The sequence below is a fragment of the Solea senegalensis genome, linkage group LG17 (assembly GCF_019176455.1).
Source record: "Solea senegalensis isolate Sse05_10M linkage group LG17, IFAPA_SoseM_1, whole genome shotgun sequence".
Lineage (NCBI taxonomy): Eukaryota > Metazoa > Chordata > Actinopteri > Pleuronectiformes > Soleidae > Solea > Solea senegalensis.
Window position 1 is genome coordinate 10,557,133 of NC_058037.1, and position 19,478 is coordinate 10,576,610.

At 40.6% G+C, this 19,478-nt stretch overlaps 1 protein-coding gene across 1 annotated transcript in view; it reads right to left on the reverse strand.

Moving 5' to 3' along the window:
- The window catches only part of LOC122784049 (tyrosine-protein phosphatase non-receptor type 14-like), a 36,753-nt gene extending 17,461 nt beyond the window's left edge, over positions 1-19,292 (reverse strand). The window contains exons 1-3 of the mRNA XM_044049113.1: positions 18,891-19,292; positions 6,495-6,908; positions 3,515-3,690 (exon numbers count right to left, since the gene is read on the reverse strand). Of these exons, the coding sequence (XP_043905048.1) occupies positions 3,515-3,690; positions 6,495-6,668 (350 nt within the window). The 5' untranslated portion in view covers positions 6,669-6,908; positions 18,891-19,292. The remainder of the gene's footprint in view (positions 1-3,514; positions 3,691-6,494; positions 6,909-18,890) is intronic.
- Positions 19,293-19,478: the final 186 nt, after the last annotated feature.

Here is a 19,478-nt window from a genome sequence, read left to right on the forward strand (position 1 = left end):
CTTTTCATATCAGTGAGACAGAAGGAAAAAGAGTGTGTCGGCCACAAATACACTACACCTCGCGAGTGATTTACAGATATTAAAAAAATATATAAAAGTAGAAATTGGTGGAAAGTAAGTTTGATGATTGATCACCAAGTAGTCAACTCTGCTGACCTGCAGCACACATAAGAAACCATTCTGTCTCAACACAAACAAGAGTTTTCCCCACACGCCATAAAAAAAAGTTTAATTATACCCACTACTCTGAGCAAGCGAATTCTCTGATTTATTATGGTTACAATGGTGGAACAATTCTGGCTAAAAATGTCTCTACGTTGGACATGTGGCTGTGGAATATGACGATATCTACTGTGCAATTTTATAGATTCTCTACCATGCCAAATTTGTGCAGTGTTTAACAGTCTTAGATCATCAAGAGTAACAATATTTTTGTTGTCTGCAAAGGGTTTTGTCAAACTAGAACTGCTAAGCAAGTCCTGACGACCACGATGATGCAATGGTGGGCATTTCTTGTGGTTTTTCTGACCAAAATATTGATATTTGTAGCCCCACAATTAATAAATGTGGTACAGAGAAGAGCAGAAGTAGCTTCAAGAATGTTTGGAAAAAAGAAAATGGAAAATACTTGAAATGCACCAACAGGCATTTGGATTTTTGATCTTGTTTGTTGTCATCTACAATCTACATATTTGATGAGATGGGCATTATTCCATTGGCTTCAGAAAAGGCTCCACCTTCCTTGCATTATAACTGCATGTTAGTGTGATTATTGGTGTAAATATGTGGCCAGTGATCAGGCAGACAGATACATGGTCAGAGACTTTTGCCCCCCGCTCTGGGTGATTTTCACAGCTGCATGCTGAGAGGAAGAGAGGGAAGGAGAAACAGACGAATGGATGGACGGGGAAAAGAGGGAGATCCAGCATCAGATTACACATGAGTCAAACTCTGAACTTCAAAGACCTGACCACATTATAAAACTCACATTACTTTACTTTGTAAATCTCATTTACTCACAGAAAGCCTTAACCATCTATCTGGCTTCTGGCACTAAAATGTGACTGAACTTGTTTCTAAAAACCTCTAAAAATATCTGTTTTACTAGATATTTTTTTTTTCCTGATTATATAATGACATAAGGTTTAGGATTACTATATCTATCATGCAGTCAACATGTGATATTAAGAAATAGCATAATAAAATGATAAAAAAAATAAAGATCAATACAGTTAAAATACATTCAAACAATGACCTACATCTCAGTTGGTAACTTATTTAATTACGTAATATGGGTTCAGTTGAAACTAGACCACATAAATAACAGCATGACAAGTCTTGCTGCCAAACTTTTTATTTTCTCTGTCTGCTCTTTTCTTCCTCTTTGTGGAAGTGCTTCCACAAGTGCTTTCTTTGAACCCCTTTCAGTCCAGGTGTGTAGAAAAACAATGATGTAGGTCCGCTTCAAAAGGATCTGACCCCAGTCAATAAGTGAAGAAAAAAAGAGCTGTCTCCTAAACTGCATTTACTTTTACTGAAAACTCACTGGGGACAGGTAAAAATGTTGCGCACTTCATCAAAAAAAAAGTTGTTTTCACATTGATGTGGAGAGAAAAGGAAGGGTTTTTAGAGAGGTTAGCCTCAGGAACCATGCACTCACAATGCAGTGACTTTTCCGCCAGAGCTGCAGCTGGTTTCTGAGAGGATTCTTGGGGGAGTGTGTGTGAGTGTGTGAGGTGTGCGGTGTGCGAGTGTGAGTGTGTGTGTGTTTTGTAAACTAGACATCCTCCACCCCCTTTACCCCCAGCACTTTTGCTGGGAGGAATGTGTGGTCCGCCTCCTACGCTGGACGGCTGTGCCAACATTCCTGACTAACATAAGACGAGAAAGAGGGAGGGGAAAAGAAAAGGAGGATGAGGGGATGTGGAGAAACAAAGTAAAATGTGGGACCAGAGTGATGAAGAGATCTGCTCTTGATAAAAAAGGAGTAGGAGAGACACGATGTACTGGGATTGTGTGAGAAAGAGTGGGGGCTTGAGAAAATGAGGCGAGTATTGTTCACTAAATTACCCCCCAGGCCCCATCATAACCCCTTCAACCCCATAACCCTACATACATGCACGCACACACTTACACACACACACAACGATAAAGCCCGCAGGGGATTCCTGGAATACCATCTCTTTACCAGGGCAGATCCTGGCCTCAGTATGACGAACCTGCAGACACACGCACTCCTGAGATCCTCTCTCTATCACACACCGCAAGTAAATCAGGTTAATCCCTGGTACATGATTATTATGTGTAAAATAAAAAAATGTGTTCTTGCCTTTAAAAAATACTTTCAACAGTGTAAATGATTGACACACTCCCATACACACACACACAAAAGTCAGCTTTGACCAGCAGTTGACCTCTCCCCCATCCTGTGAAGCAGAAGCCACAAATTCACCAGCTCAGTGCGAGGTCTGCAAGAATGTGAGTTTGGACATTTGTGTGTGTGTGTGTGTGTGTGTGTGTGTGTGTGTGTGTGTGTGTGTGTGTGTGTGTGTGTGTGTGTCTGAGTGGCAGACCACTAAACACTGACACCTGGATGCCCTATTCCCAGCTGGCTAACCTGCTCATTCACACACTGAATATACAGTAGTATCAGGACATAATAGCTACTTACTGTATATATTGGTATATATATATATATATACATATATATATATATGTATATATATATATATATATATATATATATATATATACATACATATATATATATATATATGTATATATATATATATATATATATATATATATATATATATATATATATATATATATATATACATATATATATATATACACATATATATATATATATATATACACATATATATACATATACATACACGGAAAAAAACAAGAAAGTAATATGGTTCTTTTACTACTCCTTTGTGATGCACATTACATTACAAGTATTTATTTTTTTCTGTTTTCACAACTGTGGCTTACAGTGCTGTTTTTGTAAATGTGCCATATTTCTCAATAAAAATATTTAAACAAATACATACACACACATGTGTATATATATATGTACATACACATATATACACCCACACACATATGTATATATATATATATATATATATATATATATATATATATATATATATATATATATAATCTGACACCGTCTTTCTTAAACTCTCATAATCTCATTGCTCAAGCATAGACGGAATTTGACTGCATTTATGAAGACAGTGGAAAATGTTCACCTCTACAGACAGCAAGGACATTTTATATTATATTCAGGAAAAGGGCTATGTAAGGAAAATAAATGTTCCCTTTGAGGTGGCAACATATTGGCTGAGGCTACATAAAGTACTAAGACTATTAAATATTTGAAAGGTGCAGAAAACCCTGTGCACAGAGAAGTAGCAAAGTAAGCAAATGAGGAAATCTGACTCATTACAACATATTTAAAGACGTTTCGTATTGGCATTGGTGTCTATAGATATATTACCTTGTGGCCTCTTGCTCTAGCCGAGAAACATTGGGCACATAGAACATGACACCAAAGAACAGCAGCGGCTCGTTGCCAAACTTGTCGAGCTGCTTCTTGAGGGGTTTCTCCAGCTCAACCCATCGCTGAACCGGGGCCTGCGTCTTTCCGTGGAACCACAGCCCAAAGAAATGGGTCTAGAAGAGGAAAAAGACATGGAGAGAGTCATTATGGTGTACAAAGTCAAGGAATGGCGATGAAGAGAGCAACAGGTAGGAAAAAAGCAGAAGCAGAAGAAAGACCAAAGAAAACATCAGTAAATGGAGGAGGCAAAGGTTTGTGATAAGAAATGGGGACTGAGAGAAATTGTTGGAGAAGGGATGAGTTAAGAAAGTAATTGGAAACAAAGCAAACAGAGAGGAATTCATAGCAGCTGGTCCAACATTTGACGTCAGTAACTCTATTAAACATAAATATTAGCCCAGAGCCATTAGCAATAAAATAATCCCTAGAGAGAGGAAATAGGTAATGATCCTATCTGTTTATAACAAAATGAAAACAAAAGTCATTTCCTCTCGGTAAAGACATGCTACTTGAAAATTTGAGCTCAGCGCAAAAACAAAGTGAGGTGTAAAATGATCAAGCTGTTCAAATGTATGAACTTCTCAGGAAATGTTTCATGTAAAACATGCTGTATTTATTGGCACTCAGACAAGCTGTAACACATTCAGACTGCAAGCAACAGCCATTACCCCAACTATGACTAAAATTATAGTGTTTTTGGGATGTCCTCATGTTTCTTATCAGCTAATGTTCTTGAAGCCAGCGCAGAAGCCTGTAAACACAGATCTGGGGCAGGTATCAGCATGCTGTGATAATTTCCTGTGACATTAATTTTGAAATATTTCAACCAAATCAAAACGAGCAGGAGCCCCGTATGACTTATCTTAGATGTATGTGCAATGTGTGAGATGGATAGTCAATTGTGTGACATGTGATGAGCGTGTAAGTCAATGACGTTAGTCAGATGTAACTGTGATCTTCCTCTGTTTGTTGAATTCAGTGGCTTATATATGCACATGTGACCTTGTAAGGATGTTTTGGCTGGTTCTCAGATATGTTTTTAAGATTTAAGACTTGGTTTTAATGTTTGCATTACACCTGGGTCTACGTGAAAGTTAAATGATGGCTAAGGCTCAGGTAAGGGGCTAGGGAATGCATTATGTCTATGAATGTCCTCACTAAGAATGCCGTACAAGTCTGTGTGTGTACCAAGAAGTAAGAACACCTGTTTTTTTTCCGTGCGGTTTGACTCTACTGCGATAAAAGTCGTAAAAGGTGCAATATGCAGCTGCAAACATGCAGACACACACTCAGGGTCTCCGGTTAAGTAGTAAAGATGAAAACAACTAATTCGGAAGGACACACACACACACATACTGTATGCACGGGACAGACAACGGCTGGAGCAGAGGCGTCACATCACCTTATTTATAACATCACTGACACCTGGCAAATACCACAACACTATGCGAGTACACAGAACAACACTGCTGTCCCTCCCTCTTATTCCGTGAGCAGCTCAGTGGGCACACACATACACACATATTCATCAAAGCCTTCAGGAAGCACACATATTCTTCCTGATGTGTGAACAAAGTATCTATCACTCCACAGCCATGAAAACAACACCACAAACAAATAGTTAAAGCCAGATACAACACTACAGACGCCTGTCAATCAGTCTGTTTCTACGCACAGTCCAGACGAGCTCAACAAGCTCAACGTTCTGTCTTTGTCCCAGTAAACAAGCATGAGTGGGAAATTGATTTATTGAATGAAGTGTGTCCATCTCTGCTCTACTCAGCTTGTTAGTATTAGGCAGTTACAACGTAGCATGTGGCTAGATGAAAAAAAAAAATTCCACAGTTTTCTAACTTTTCTGTCTCCAAGAGATGCTGGAAAATGCAGTAGTAGCTCGACTCCCAATTGCATAATGTTAGACTAGAGTGATTTGAATAGTACAATTTCAGTCTGACTAACACAATCATTTGTTTGTTCTAATGTCATGTAAAGATACTGACTGACAAAGAGCAAAGGACAAAGGTGAGAGCAATGATGAGAGACTTGTATTTGGATATACACATATCCAAAGTGAGTCAGCGTAAAATGATTAAACATCATCAACAGAAGAAGAGTATGAGAGAAGACAGACAGAGAGAGAGAGAGAGAGAGAGAGAGAGCGAGCGAGAGGACAGGAAGGGTTGAAGTGGGACAGGGGGATGAGCATGCATCTCTTTCTTCTGGGAGTGAAAAGACGACAGAGGTAGCCACGCATCGTTAGTGACAGACAAGGACCCTGCAGGAGAGAGACACGAGAGGACAGGGAGACACACACAGGGTGAGGGAGTAGACACGTGGTGATCTCACACACACACTTACACTTACAAGTGTCAAGTCAACACTAGGTGTTGGTATACTGATGTATGCTTGATCTACCATGAATGCTGCTGACAAGGATTCATGGTAACATACACAAACCTCTGACTCAGCATTTAAAGATATTTAATATTGTTAAAATAAAATGTCCAAATGCAACAAGACTTATGTTTTTACAGTATTTTACTGATTAGTGTACAAACATAAGTCAAAAGATTTGTATCACTCTTTAAATCCATATATATCCACATTTCTTTTCAAAGTTACTGACTTTTTTGTTTGCCTTTTAATAACGTCATCAGCTTTACCATCTCTGCTATAAATTCCAGTAAAGTCTTCATATCAGCCTACGATTCCCCAACCACGTTAATAAATAAAATAAATAATAAAAAACATCATGAAAATGCCCAACATATGATAACTGAAAAACAAACAACCAAAACCAGTTTAAGACAAACGTATTGTACATTGTTCAGAGAGAAAGTTGCTGACAGATGTGTCCAAAAAGCTTATGACACATTGCCTAATAATACCATGTACCATTGTAACATAATAAACATACCTCTCGCAGCTCGAGCCTTTGGGCCACCGCCTCCAGACATTCCTGTCCCGTACTCTCCACTGACAGAGTGCATTCAATCACATTGTTGTCCAGCAGACGAATCCTTGTCACAAAGTAGTTCTTGCTCAGGACATTGTAGCGCCGCGTACGCCGCAGCTTCAGCCGGAAGGGCATGGCTTGCCGAAGGACGCAGCCGAGTCGCAGCCGAGTCAAAGGTTAAAAGTCAACTTGGGAGCAAGCAACCGGAGAGAGGGGCGGGCAGGCTCTATGACCTGGCCACTGCCCCCCTCACTCTTGCGCGACGCCAGCCACACCACCGGGTGGAGAGATGCACCCAGGCAAGGTGGTGGCCCATTCCCAAAGATGCCAGAGGAGGAGGAGAAGAATGATGAGGTGGAGGAGGAAGAGTGGCTGCTGTCAGGAGAAACAAAAAAAAAAAGGATTAGTCCATGACTATGAACTCCTGAAATACAACTTTGTGTGGTTTTACAGTTTCCCCTATCAGACCCTCCCACACCATTTTTCATCATTCTGCCTACCTCCCATAAACATGCAGAAACAAAAACATACGAGTGGAGCAGAATAACCACTGATAGCAGCAGTGAGTGGTGGTACTGCAATGTTTGCAGAAGCAGACAGCTTTATCCTGTAGTTATGGCAGCTGCACTGTCTGCAGCCCCTTGAGGCCCAGTGTCAGGCAAAGCTGGAAGACAGAGGCAGAGATGTAAGGCTATGGCTGAATGGACATCAAACAGCAGAGAGCAGACATCCATCTGAACCCGGCAGCTGGCTTTGAGGAGCTAATGGAGCTTCTAAGTCTCATATCTGCTTGTGTGGGAGGGCTTTCCTTTTCCTTTTTATCTCCCCTCTCTACCCCCCCACTCCCTGCCCACCAGCAGCACAGTGCTAGACATTGTAGTGTGGAGTGTGTTGCTGTGTAAGATCACAACATGTGGTGGTGGCACATGTGCCACAGACATGATCTTGTGACTGCTGCTGCCACAAAACAGAACATCTGAATTCATGTTGCCAATGAGGGACTCATAAAACTTTAAAAATTACTTACTGCAACATCAGGGCAGCAAACACAAGGAAGACAAACCGACATAAACACAAACACACTTGTCTCTCTATAGTTCTGAGGACATCAGTGAGATATTATGCATTCCCTAGTCCCATCACATACCTATCTCTAACCCCTCTAAACCCAAACATCATTCTAACTCTAACCCTCATCCAAGTCAACACCTTTAAAGGTGTGACAACTTCATAATGATGGGTTTGAACCTAAATTTGTCCACACAGCCTAATAAAGACAAGGACACACAAACACACACACTGTGGGGAACAATGTGAAAAAATCTCAGCACAACAGCATAATATAATATGGACACCACTGGCGGGCAAACCTAAAAATATGAGCTTCAAACTGAATGCATTAATCAGCTGCCTCCAAATTATTTCTTTTAACTGCCCACGGGAATTCACTGAGTCATTAAAAGCTGTGTCATTTAAAGGGTGGTGACCACTTTAGACAACCTTGTTAGACAGGAACTGCATCAAAAACCAAAAAAACAAGGCTCCACATACCCTAAGCAGGTACAAGCAACAACAACAACTTCTCCATAATATAATATGGAGAATAATATAATAATTATAATAATTATAATTAATATAATCACTGACAGGGCAACTCAGCGCAAAATGTTTGAGGAAAAAAAGAAATGAAAGTGTATGGAACCAGTGAAACAAAAGCGCAAGATGCAAGATGGATTAAAAAAGAAAACACAAACAGGAGAGTAAGGAGACAAAACTATGGCATGTCAATGCTCCAGTGATCAGGAGAGGAGAAAGGAGGGAGGAGTAGAAAGGGAGAAGGAGGAGGAGTGAAGACAGAATGGATGTGTTGCTTCTTGTCCTGAGCTCTGAAAATGTGCTGTTGATAGTCAGCTTGGACCCCGGCCCAGATTCCTCTTTACCCCGACTGGAAAAACAGAGCACACCTGACATAAGTATGCACTGCAAGGAGGTTAAGAGCATGTGTGTGCGTGTGTGCATGTGTGCATGTGTGTGACAAGCCTGAGTGAGCGCGAGAAAAAAGACACAACTAAAAAAGTCTTGAATGAAAGAGGCCAGGAAGCTACACACCGCTGATTAACAGCCGTGTGGTGTTTGTTACAACTGAATTACATTTGCTTCACACTTGTCTCTTGCAACAACACATTCCTGAGTGGTGAATCCATTTACAACAACTCGCTGCAATGTGCCATTATCTTATTTTTTAACGGGCATCCATGCCAATGCACTCAAGTGGAGCGTGAAAGCGGCAGAAAAGTGAATAATTAGACAACAATAATAACAAGTCCGCTTTGCATCGCAATACATGGGAATCTTGACCCCAGCCCTCACCTAACCCAAACCACAGTCCCACTGACCCCTCCCCCTTCTGACTTAGGGGAAGTGACATCACAGACTGACGGTAAAACCCCTTCCAAAAGATATGTTCCCAAAACTCACAGGCCGACAGGGGCACGGTCAGAAAGTCCACGGACACAGATAAACAAACAAGGACACAAATACAGACGCATACTTTCACTGTGTAGTGTACAAACATAGACATGCATGAACAGGGCGCACCACAAATACACACCAACACATACACAAGATCTCACACACACCCACCAGGTTCTACAGAGGTTAGCCAAAGGACCAGACAGCAGTTAGTGCAACTCTAAACTAGTAATCAGCGGCATGGTTTGGGAGTGTGTGGTTGAGTAAAACCAGACAGACAGACACACAATAGCTTGGGAACAAACCCACTCCTCGATCCAAAAAAAAAAAAAAGCAGTTGTAATGCCACTACAGCACTGCAGCAACATTCTCTGCCTGACCGTCGTGTTTATTTCCAGAGTGTAAAAACAGCATATACGTTTATGAATTTGCACGTTGTAATTTTGTGGCGTGGAGAAAACGAGAGGGAAAACTGCGGGATGAGGGTTGTTTTTCTCTTTCAGTTTAGGCAGTGTTGGCTAAATATATATGAAACCATTCCAAGCTTTTGTTGTGGTTTTTTATTTTTTTCATTCCCCCAAATTGGTGTGGTGAGGGGCAAAAAGGTGAAGAAGAAAAAACAAAATAGAGGATTTTGTGGATTTTGTTGATCCCGCCCCCCTGTGCTTACAACAAACTGACCCATGTATTCCACTATGTTTGTAGATGCATTATGTGATGACATGATTTCTTTAGTAGAGCAATAAATTAATATGAAACGTCTTTGACGTGCATTGAAAAAACCAGCAAATTTTACATATTTATAATATAATTTATACATTAATCTGCTCACACCCACAGCTGACGCATGATAGAAGTAATATCAGTTGAAACACTGTTGACAGACAGGCTTTTGCCTCAGGATGCAGGAATTTCTGTTTTTATTTTTTCTTATTCACGTGGGTGTGTTTTGATGTCGTAGGGGCCATGTGGAAATAACAATCAAACCAAACACCACAACTCTCCAGGTAGCAACAAAAACACAAACACATCTGCAGATCGCCCCCCAAAGAAAACACATGAAATGCTAAATTTTATATACCTCAATCAATAAAAAAATATCACGGCTCTCATGCAGATGCTCAGGAGTGCGGTTGCTGATCTGGCTGCTGACTGTGTGCAGCCCGTCTGTCACTTTGCTCCATTCACATTCACACAAAGGCAGGAACAAAACAGCACTTTGTCGCCTACTGCTAAGACCATTAGGCCGCCGAGAGCTGAGGACGCAAATGTAGCGTGTGTAACTCAATCAATCTAATCTCTGTTACTTGTCTGTCTGAAATACCAACACACCACCCCCTGTCCCCCCACCCCGCCCGACCCCACAGTCCCCTTCCTCCTCCTCCTGTTACACATGAATGCTGTAGCAAAACAAACGGGTTAAGTGCTTCACAGTACTTAACATCGTTTTCTTCAGCGCAATGTTTGTACAGTCCAGTCCGCAAACCTAAACCAAGACTGGACCAAACATGACAAGTGCATCTAAAGTTGTATTACAGGCTATGTATGTATAAATAGAACAATAACAAATGAGTCTCTGATAGGCAACAACATCTCAAAAAGGTGATGTCCTTAAAATCGCTGCTTTTTCCCAACAAATACTAAAAAACACACAAATAAGAAACAGTGAACCCCAGCATATTTTGAGGTTTGAGAAGCAATAATGCATAGCACTGTAATTAACAACAATTAGCCAGTTATTAAACAATTGTGGCCATTTCAGCTCTACATTAATCACTTAAGAATTTATGATTTGTTTTTATTAACATAACAGCCTTGAGTGTAATTACCATTTACAATACAAATGAGAAAATAGCTAATTATCATGTTTACAAAGTGGTTTACAAGCTGGTTTGTCAGTTTTATTTTGTAAGTGATGAATGCTTATTTTGAAGATTTTAAATGGGTTGGGACTTTATTCTATTCTTTCATCTTTTCATCTTGTATTTTACTTTGCACATGCTCAACACTTCTTTCTCTTTATTAAGAAGAAAAAAAAAAAGCTTTATACTGTAAATCAGTGTTTCTCTATCCTGCATGTTTTAGATGTTTCCCTGCTCCAACACACCTGATTCAACACACCTTGAATCAGGTATGTTGGCAGGGAAACGTCTAAAACATGCAGGGCAGTGGGATGAGATACCCTGCTATAAATAAACATGGGCTTGACTTAACAATATTTTTGAATTGACTAATGGTGTGAATTGGTGTCTCCTGCGGGCTTTTCCGAGAGCTGAGACCCAAGATTGGGAACATACCACTGTCTGCACCAACACGGCCAGATTCGGTTTGATATTTCCAAATTTGCCTTAGCACTTTGATCCTCTTGAGCCCCGCTGGCTTACCGGGGGAGCTAAATAGTGAGATGTTTTTGGAAAACATGGCTCTGAAGTCCACACACATTTCTGGACACATACAGCCAAAGTCTGTCTGAGTGAGAGCGGCTTCTGGGAGCTAATCCTGGATCAGGATCAGTCCTACTCTCTGGGTTATAAAACACAAACTTTAGTGTTTGATATTTGGAAGAAAAAAAAACACACACACACATTTTATATGCACAGTAGGATTTGTTCTCCAGGAATGCCTAGGGGACAGCAGGACACACCAGCAGAGTCCTCTTTGTTATCCGACACTGGCCCATGTTTCTGTCTGCACCAGTGTGTGTGTGTGTGTGTGTATAGGAGTACTTTCATGCATTAAAAGCCTTTGTATTTCTTTATCTTACAGAAATAATCACACGTATTCACTCCACAACATGGGCCATACTATACATCTCTGCTGCTTACAGACACACACACACACACACACGCACTCCTTCTGCACACGCATACATTTACTCACAGGCACATACATACTGTCTGATACACGCAAACAGGGGCAGCTGCAACAGATGGTGGAGCCAGGCGGCCAGACAGTGTGTGCTCCTAACAAGCGCATCTGCTCTTTCACTTTCTAAGTCTCCTTCTTTTTTTCCCTCCCTCCCACTCCGTCTACGACACAAAGTTGTATACACACACAAACACACATTTTCACACACTTAACATGCACACAAACAAGCAAGCACACATGCACACATTCTCTCTATTATACGAGAACACAGTGACGATGACAGACACAGGGTGTTCACACAGTGGTGACATCCAGACAGCGATGGAGCCTTGTCTGTAACTTGACACACACACACACACACACACACACACACACACACACACACACACACACACATATGTTTGCACAGTATTCAAAGTGAGGACCCTCATAGACATAATGCATTCCCTAGCCCCTTACCTTAACCTTAACCTTAACCAGCACAACTAAATGCCTAGCTCTAAAACCGTCTTAACCCTGAAAAAGCACGTTAGGACCAGCCAAAATGTCCTCACTACAGATGGGTTTTTTTTTACATTTTTTTTGGTCCTCACAAAGCGACAAATACAAGAACACACCTTGCACCGATATAGGAGGGATTCCGCCGAGGGTGGAACCTTCATGCAAATATTAAATAAAGACAGAATAGGACCTTCAAGAGCACAACAATGATCTAGCAGTTACAGTATATGGATCCACTCCAACATTTGATGGTTTAATTTTTGGGACTAACCCATCACAGAGTTTCATGGGAATCACCACTTCAGTAGTTTGGGAGTAATCCTGCTAACAGACAAAGAGGCAGACAGACTGATACCAAAAACATGACCTCCTTGGCAGAGGACAAGAACATGAGTGCAATCTCCTCCATCTTACATTTGTTGTAAGTATGTGATCAGGAAACACAGGGTATTACCATGGTAGCAGAGTTTAGCTTGACAATTTCACACATCTGATGACTGCTTATATCAACGGGTCCCTTTTTCTAAAATCATATTTAACATATAATGTTTTATTTTGGATTACACAATACTTACATGGGCTAGGGATATAGATGTAAAGCTGAAAAAAATGATCAATTACTAAATTAATCGACAACTATTTTGATAATCGATTAATCAGTTTGAAGCATTTTTCATGATTAAAACAAGACTTCTAATTGTTTAAGCTTCTTAAATAGGAATATTTTCTTGCAATTAAGGTTAATCATTCTGGTTTGTGGTCAAAACAAGACATTTGAGAACATCATCATTTCCAGGTTTGACAAACACTGATCAACATTTCTTAAGGTTTTCTGATACTGTATGACAGATTAATCGATTATGAAAATAATCGTTAGTTGCAGCTCTACTAAGATGATTTATTATGGGGTCTAATTTCCTGTAATACTATGAGCTGTAGCTGGCCAGACTATTCCGTTTGAGTGCTCAGTGCAGTGGAGTTCAATCATTTTTTGCAGCAGAAAAAGCAGCTATGATTTATGGGGTCTTAGGTCATAGCGGCGTACAAATTTCACTTACCAGAACAATATTTTTCACAATACAAGTCTGATTGCATATATTTTGGACTTTGCCAACTGTAAATATCAAAAAACCCAAAGACAAACATATAAATATGTGCCACAGATGGGAATGCCCAGTGTTTCAGGCTGGTATAGTGGTAGTAGTATAGTATCACTATAGAATATGGGGAGTGGGAGGATCAAAGAGCGATTCAGCTTAACACTGACCAGAGACTGGTTTTCCAAACCAACAGTGAGACAGCTCTGCCAACTCATCCTGCGGAATCTGGGGACTGATGTTATGGAGGCAGGGAGAGTTGGAGATATGACTGAGAGGAAAAGGGGGGAGGTGCAGGGTGTGTGAAAGTGGTGTGTGTGTGTGTGTGTGTGTGTGTGTGTGTGTGTGTGTGTGTGTGTGTGTGTGAGAGAGAGAGAAAGAATATGTTTTCAGAATGCACACAAAGTGTGGGTGATTCCCAACATCTGAAATGCTGTGAGATAAGGGGAGAGGTACGAAGAGCAGAGCAAGGAGGGAAGAAGGGATGTGACACCGGTGGTTCTCATGCTGTTATCATGTTGGTACAGTTGGTCAGAGGAGAAGGGGGGAGGACAGAGGGAAGGGTGAGTAAACATGAACGGTGAGGCTGATAGAGGCAGATTTCCACCTCAACAACATAAACAGAATGGAACCATTGGGCTATGTGTCTGTTTCAGCCCAACCGAGGTGCTGTTCACATTTTCCATGCCATTCCCCACCAGCCCAACTCCCCTTCTGGGAACTACACTCACAAAACCATAGTCACAAACACAACTTCATCACCAAAAAGCCAAAAGCCACTAAGAGTGTTTTCTCACAGCTGAAGCCTTGAGCACAAACACTAACCGGGACTTCAATAGCCCCGGGTTTACAAGCCAATGAAAGCAGCAACACTTTGGGTTGGCTACTGTTTACATCCGGCCGTATCTAAAACACATGATGGCTCCAAGGAAAGGAAAATTCACACATTTTTAAAACTTGACATCAAATGGAAATGTTCTCCCATTGATGTCCCTTTACTTCCTTACTGGAAAAACTGAGCGTGTGTGTATGTGTGTGTACTTGTATTTGTTGCTGCTTAAGGACTTATTCAGGACCAGTAGTCCTCACGGAGACCAAAACATGTTGTACAAATATTTTGGTAATACATATCTGTACTTTACTTTGTTATTTATATTTCCAGGAACTATTCCTTTTACTCCACTACATTTCCTCTTTGTTACTCATTACTACCAAATAAAATCATAAGAAGAAGACTTGGTAATGGTCTGTATTTATATAGCGCTTTTCTAGTCTTGATAATCTGCTTTATAATACAGTTTTGCCATTCACAAAAGTACATTTTATATCAGAAAATTACTTTTGATACCCGAGTACAGTAAATGTCACATACTTCAGTGACTTCAAATTCTACCAAAGTCATGTACCTTTTTACTTTTACTCAAGTATCCCTTTAGGTATTTCATACAAGACTGAACTCAGTCCTTATGAGGCAGAACCTCATTTCTAATGAACTGGTCTAGGGCTGAATTGTGATTAGGTTAAGGTTGGTTAAGTTGCTTTGTTTTCGCTGTCCAGATGAATGGAAGCCAAAGCAGAGTCCAAAAAAAGACTAGCTGCCCAAACGTCTGTGTGTGTGTGTGTGTGTGTGTGCATTCATGTGGACCCGAAGGTCGATCAAATCATGTAAAAAGGTACATGCTCTATAGTCTGTGTTAATCAGAGAGTCTGGGTGAAGAGGAGTGGAGGGGCATCCGTGATTGACACGGCACATGTGTAGCACCTGGAAGATGCCTAAGGTGGAGTGTGGGAGAGTTGGACAGGTCACAGCATGCTCTCAGCTCTGTTGTTGTCTGTCAGCCTGCGCAGACCAGCACTTACACAACTCTGAGATCTGCTGACATGAATACACTCACCACCCACGAGATACTGCTTACAGTGAGATGCCATTTGCATTGACAATGTGCTGTCAACAACATAAGAAGCAAAACTATAAATTCAATGGACGGAAGAGAGTCATAAAGATGATTTGCAAATTATAACGGAATGGTTTGGTATGGTGCATATTTTTTGGCGTTTCCATTAGGAATAGTCCCAAAATAACCAGTCCCAGCCGTTCAAATTTTCAATACCCTTCCATTGGGGTACCACAGTAATAGTATATCTTGATGAGATGAGCAGAAAAAAAACATGCTGCTGGATGATCCATTGTTGGCGCACCAGTACAACGTCACACTACATATCTCGCTGACGCGGCCATCGGGCATAGCACACACCCTGTCCACAAATGAATGGGACTATTCTCAGTCGAAACGCAAGCCTGACCGAGGGCTTTACCATTCCAAACCATACCGTACTGTACCAAACCGAACTGTACCATCATGGCTTTAAAAAGAGGTCATAGCCTCATGATCCTCCCCACTGGCATTTTTTGGCCTTCTGTTAAAAGTACAGTGTACAGAAATTTTTAAGTGTACACCTGTTCAACCGCTTGTTAACATGGATATCTAATCAGTAAATCCCATGGCAGCCATTCAATGCATTTTAGGCATGCAAAAACATGGAAGAAGAAGAACAAGAAAGACGATTCTGAACACCGCATGTGGTTGTCAGTGCTAAGGCTAGTCTGATTTTTTCAAAAAACAATTCTAGGAATTAAAGATAATGGTCATATTGAGAGAAAATATCCAGTGAGCAGCAGTTCTCTCAATTTTATTTGTATAGTGCTGAATCACAACATACATTATCTCAAGGCACTGTACATAGACAACATCATCAAGAGCAGAGAAACACAACAATTCACTCATTATCAATCAACTGTTTTCCCACAGAACCTGCATATTGCAGCTTTAAACTTCTACAATAACAACAAAAACCGCTGCTGCCTTTTTTGCCTCCTTCTCTTCCTGTGCTACAGCATGAACGCTTGACCAAAATTACAGGTATGTTTCACCCCCACATAGTAATCAAATGGCCTTTAAGACTCAAATGACCACTGCCTTTACAAACAATAGCCACTTTTCCTTTTACATGCAGGCTCCCATTATGCCGTAAACACCTATTATATTCTTACCCATGCTGACCTTAAACAAAACAGACCTTCAGGACTTTGCACTTCAGCAACTTTCCTTTTGTTTTTAAATCTGGAGGCCTGCAGAGTGTGTCTACACACTAAATCGTGCCTGGTCAATGAAATGATGATGAAGAACATGGATGAAGGCCACTGCCCTGAGTTTTTGGTGCTTTAAATTCTCCACCAGTCTTTAAAAACTGCTGTGTACTCCCCAAGCCACTTGCTCTGGCACCATATAATTTACACAACATGCCTTTGAGCTTATAAAGACAGCCAGATGTGTGTGTGTGTGTGTGTGTGTGTGTGTGTGTATGTGTGGCCTACGCCTCCTGCAGCTATGCTATATTTTTCTTTATAGAACTCTTTTTTTCCCTTCTTTACTGTAGCCGCGGTAGTCTAAGGTGCATGTCCAAACACATCGTACACATACTCACGTATGCAGTGTGCAAGAAGGGTGTGAGGGCAGGCCAAACAGCTCAATAACAAAGTGATCATGTCATCATCATCACCATCATCGCTGGGTTAAGGAGGAGGCACACTCCACATCCACAAACACACCGTGTCATGCAAACGCCTTCTTCACCTGTCATGTCACCTGTCTTTCCATGTACTTTACAGAACACTTTCCAGTGAAAGGTGTATGTTGTATATGATGTAAAAATAACACTATTGTTAATACATTTTAAATCTTATTTTATTCTATTCTGGTCCTATGTTGTCACATTTGCTTGTGTAACAGGAGAATTTCCCCCAGTTTGAGATCAATAAAAATGTAATTTAACGTAATCTAATCTAAAGATGTCATGTTTGTCTGATTGTGAGCAGCATAACTCAAAAAGTAAAGGACAGACTTGATTTTAATGGTGATTTTAGTGGATTCAGGTTATCGTGAAAAGGATTGGTAACCTTAGAAGATAGGGTCGTGTATTGACATTGTGGGAAACTGAGCGGCATTGACGGAGGTTTGCAACCTTTGAGTGCTTTCTCTAGTTACTCTAGATCAAGGGTCTCAAACTCAAATGACCTGGGGGCCACTGAGTCTATAGGTTGGTCAGAAGGGGGCCGTCAAGAGAAGAAAAATAATATTTATGATGATATCTCACATCATTTCAAAATAAAAGTGTTTGTTTTGATATGGAATGATAAGTAGTTCACTATATAAATGTATTTATGATGCAAAATTAGTCTATTAATAAAAAAAAAACATTCAGACATAACTTGATATTATGTGGGGGGCCACATACCCGCAGGCCACGAGTTAGAGACCTCTGCTCTAGATAAAAAGTTATTTTTGTTTGTTTATTTATGTGTACGTTATATTCAGCTCTTAATGATTGCTTGTTTGCTTTTAAAAATGCAATTCTTAACCGTTAACTGTTTAGAACTTTTATTGCTGGTGTGTGGTTTTTGTCGTTGATGTTTGTTTATTGGAATGATCTACTGGATACTGGAAGTTCCCCAAGATGATGAATAAAGTATCCATGTGTCTTTCTATCTGTGTAGAGCAGAGGTCCCCAACCTGTGGCCCACCACTTAAGTTATCACAAGTTTTTTTGTTATAATTATTATTATTATTATTATTATTATCATGTATTGATCCATTTTGCATCATAAATATGTTATATGTCATTTCAGATCTAAAATGTCAGATTGAAATTCTGTGAAAGGTCTTCACAAATATCGTTATTATGACACCATGACGGAACATTGTGATACAATTTTAAGCTCATATGGCCCACTTGCATTGGTCATTTTTTTGCCCTTGCTGACCAGACTAGACACTCAGTGGCCCCCTGGTCATTTGAGTCTGAGACCCCTGGTGTAGAGTATGTCTTCTGGGCTTAGGTGCAACAACATGCAGCAGTGTAAAAATGTCACCTCCAGATGTGACAGCACAGCAGGATCTCATCTTGAAGATTCTACCTGGCGTGTGGCTCCATAGAAGCCCTTCAGAGGATTAGGGCCCTCCACCAATTATGTGTAAGAAATGTTGTATGAATTCCTCATAAACTCTGGAAGAGGCGTGTCTCTCTGCCTTTTACTGTTATACTAATTCACACCAAACACTAGCCAATACTTTATTGTGTTTATTGTGTATATAAAGGAGGGTTTTGTGGCTCTGTGTGTATTTTAATGTATGTTTATGTGCTGGAGGAAGAGGAGGAGGAGAAGGAGGAGAAGGAGGGGTGGCATGAAAATATTTGGGATCTTTTGCCTGCCCTACGTGGCCAAAGCCATTTGGCCTACATTTAAGAGTTGCTAATTCAGACTTGTATACGGTTATCCTCCATAAGTGAAGGGTTTTGTGTTAAAGAAAGAAAGAATTCTGTTTAAGTTTTTTTCTTTTTGGGTACGTGAAACACTCACCCTTGCTCCTGTGCTACATGCCGTTTGCTGCTCACCGCTGAAGAAACTTCTTTGCTCGACGGGGTGGAAAAAAAAATCACAGCGAGTAGAAATTCCTCACGTAGTCTTTGAAATAACGGGGAATTATCCTGCACGCAAAGCGAGTAGTCTCCAAAGTGCCGTGAAACATACGAGTGCAACGTTCGGAACAAACAAACAAAAAAAAAGAAGAAGAAAAAAGTCCCCAAAAAGTCGGTGCTAAACTGGCGGAGAATCTGCAGCTGCAACACACAAATTTTCACAGTTTTTCAGTCGTAGAAGTTTTTTTAAATAAGAGTGAGGAAAAGTTGTGCTGCTTGACTGTGGGTCTCATCGACATGGTCTCCTCTCCTCCTCGGACTCCTGGTATGTTTGTAGTAGAGGTCCCAGTCTAGTCCAATGGAGGGAGGCGTTCAGGGCCGGGGGGAGAGGAGCCACTGATGCGTTCACTGTCCACACAAAGTTGAGGAAAACACGAGACATTAAGAGAGAAGGTCACACTTTTATTTTACCCCAATATAAAACATTAAAAGTACAAAAAGTAGTAGTTTATTTAGGTCACCATATTTA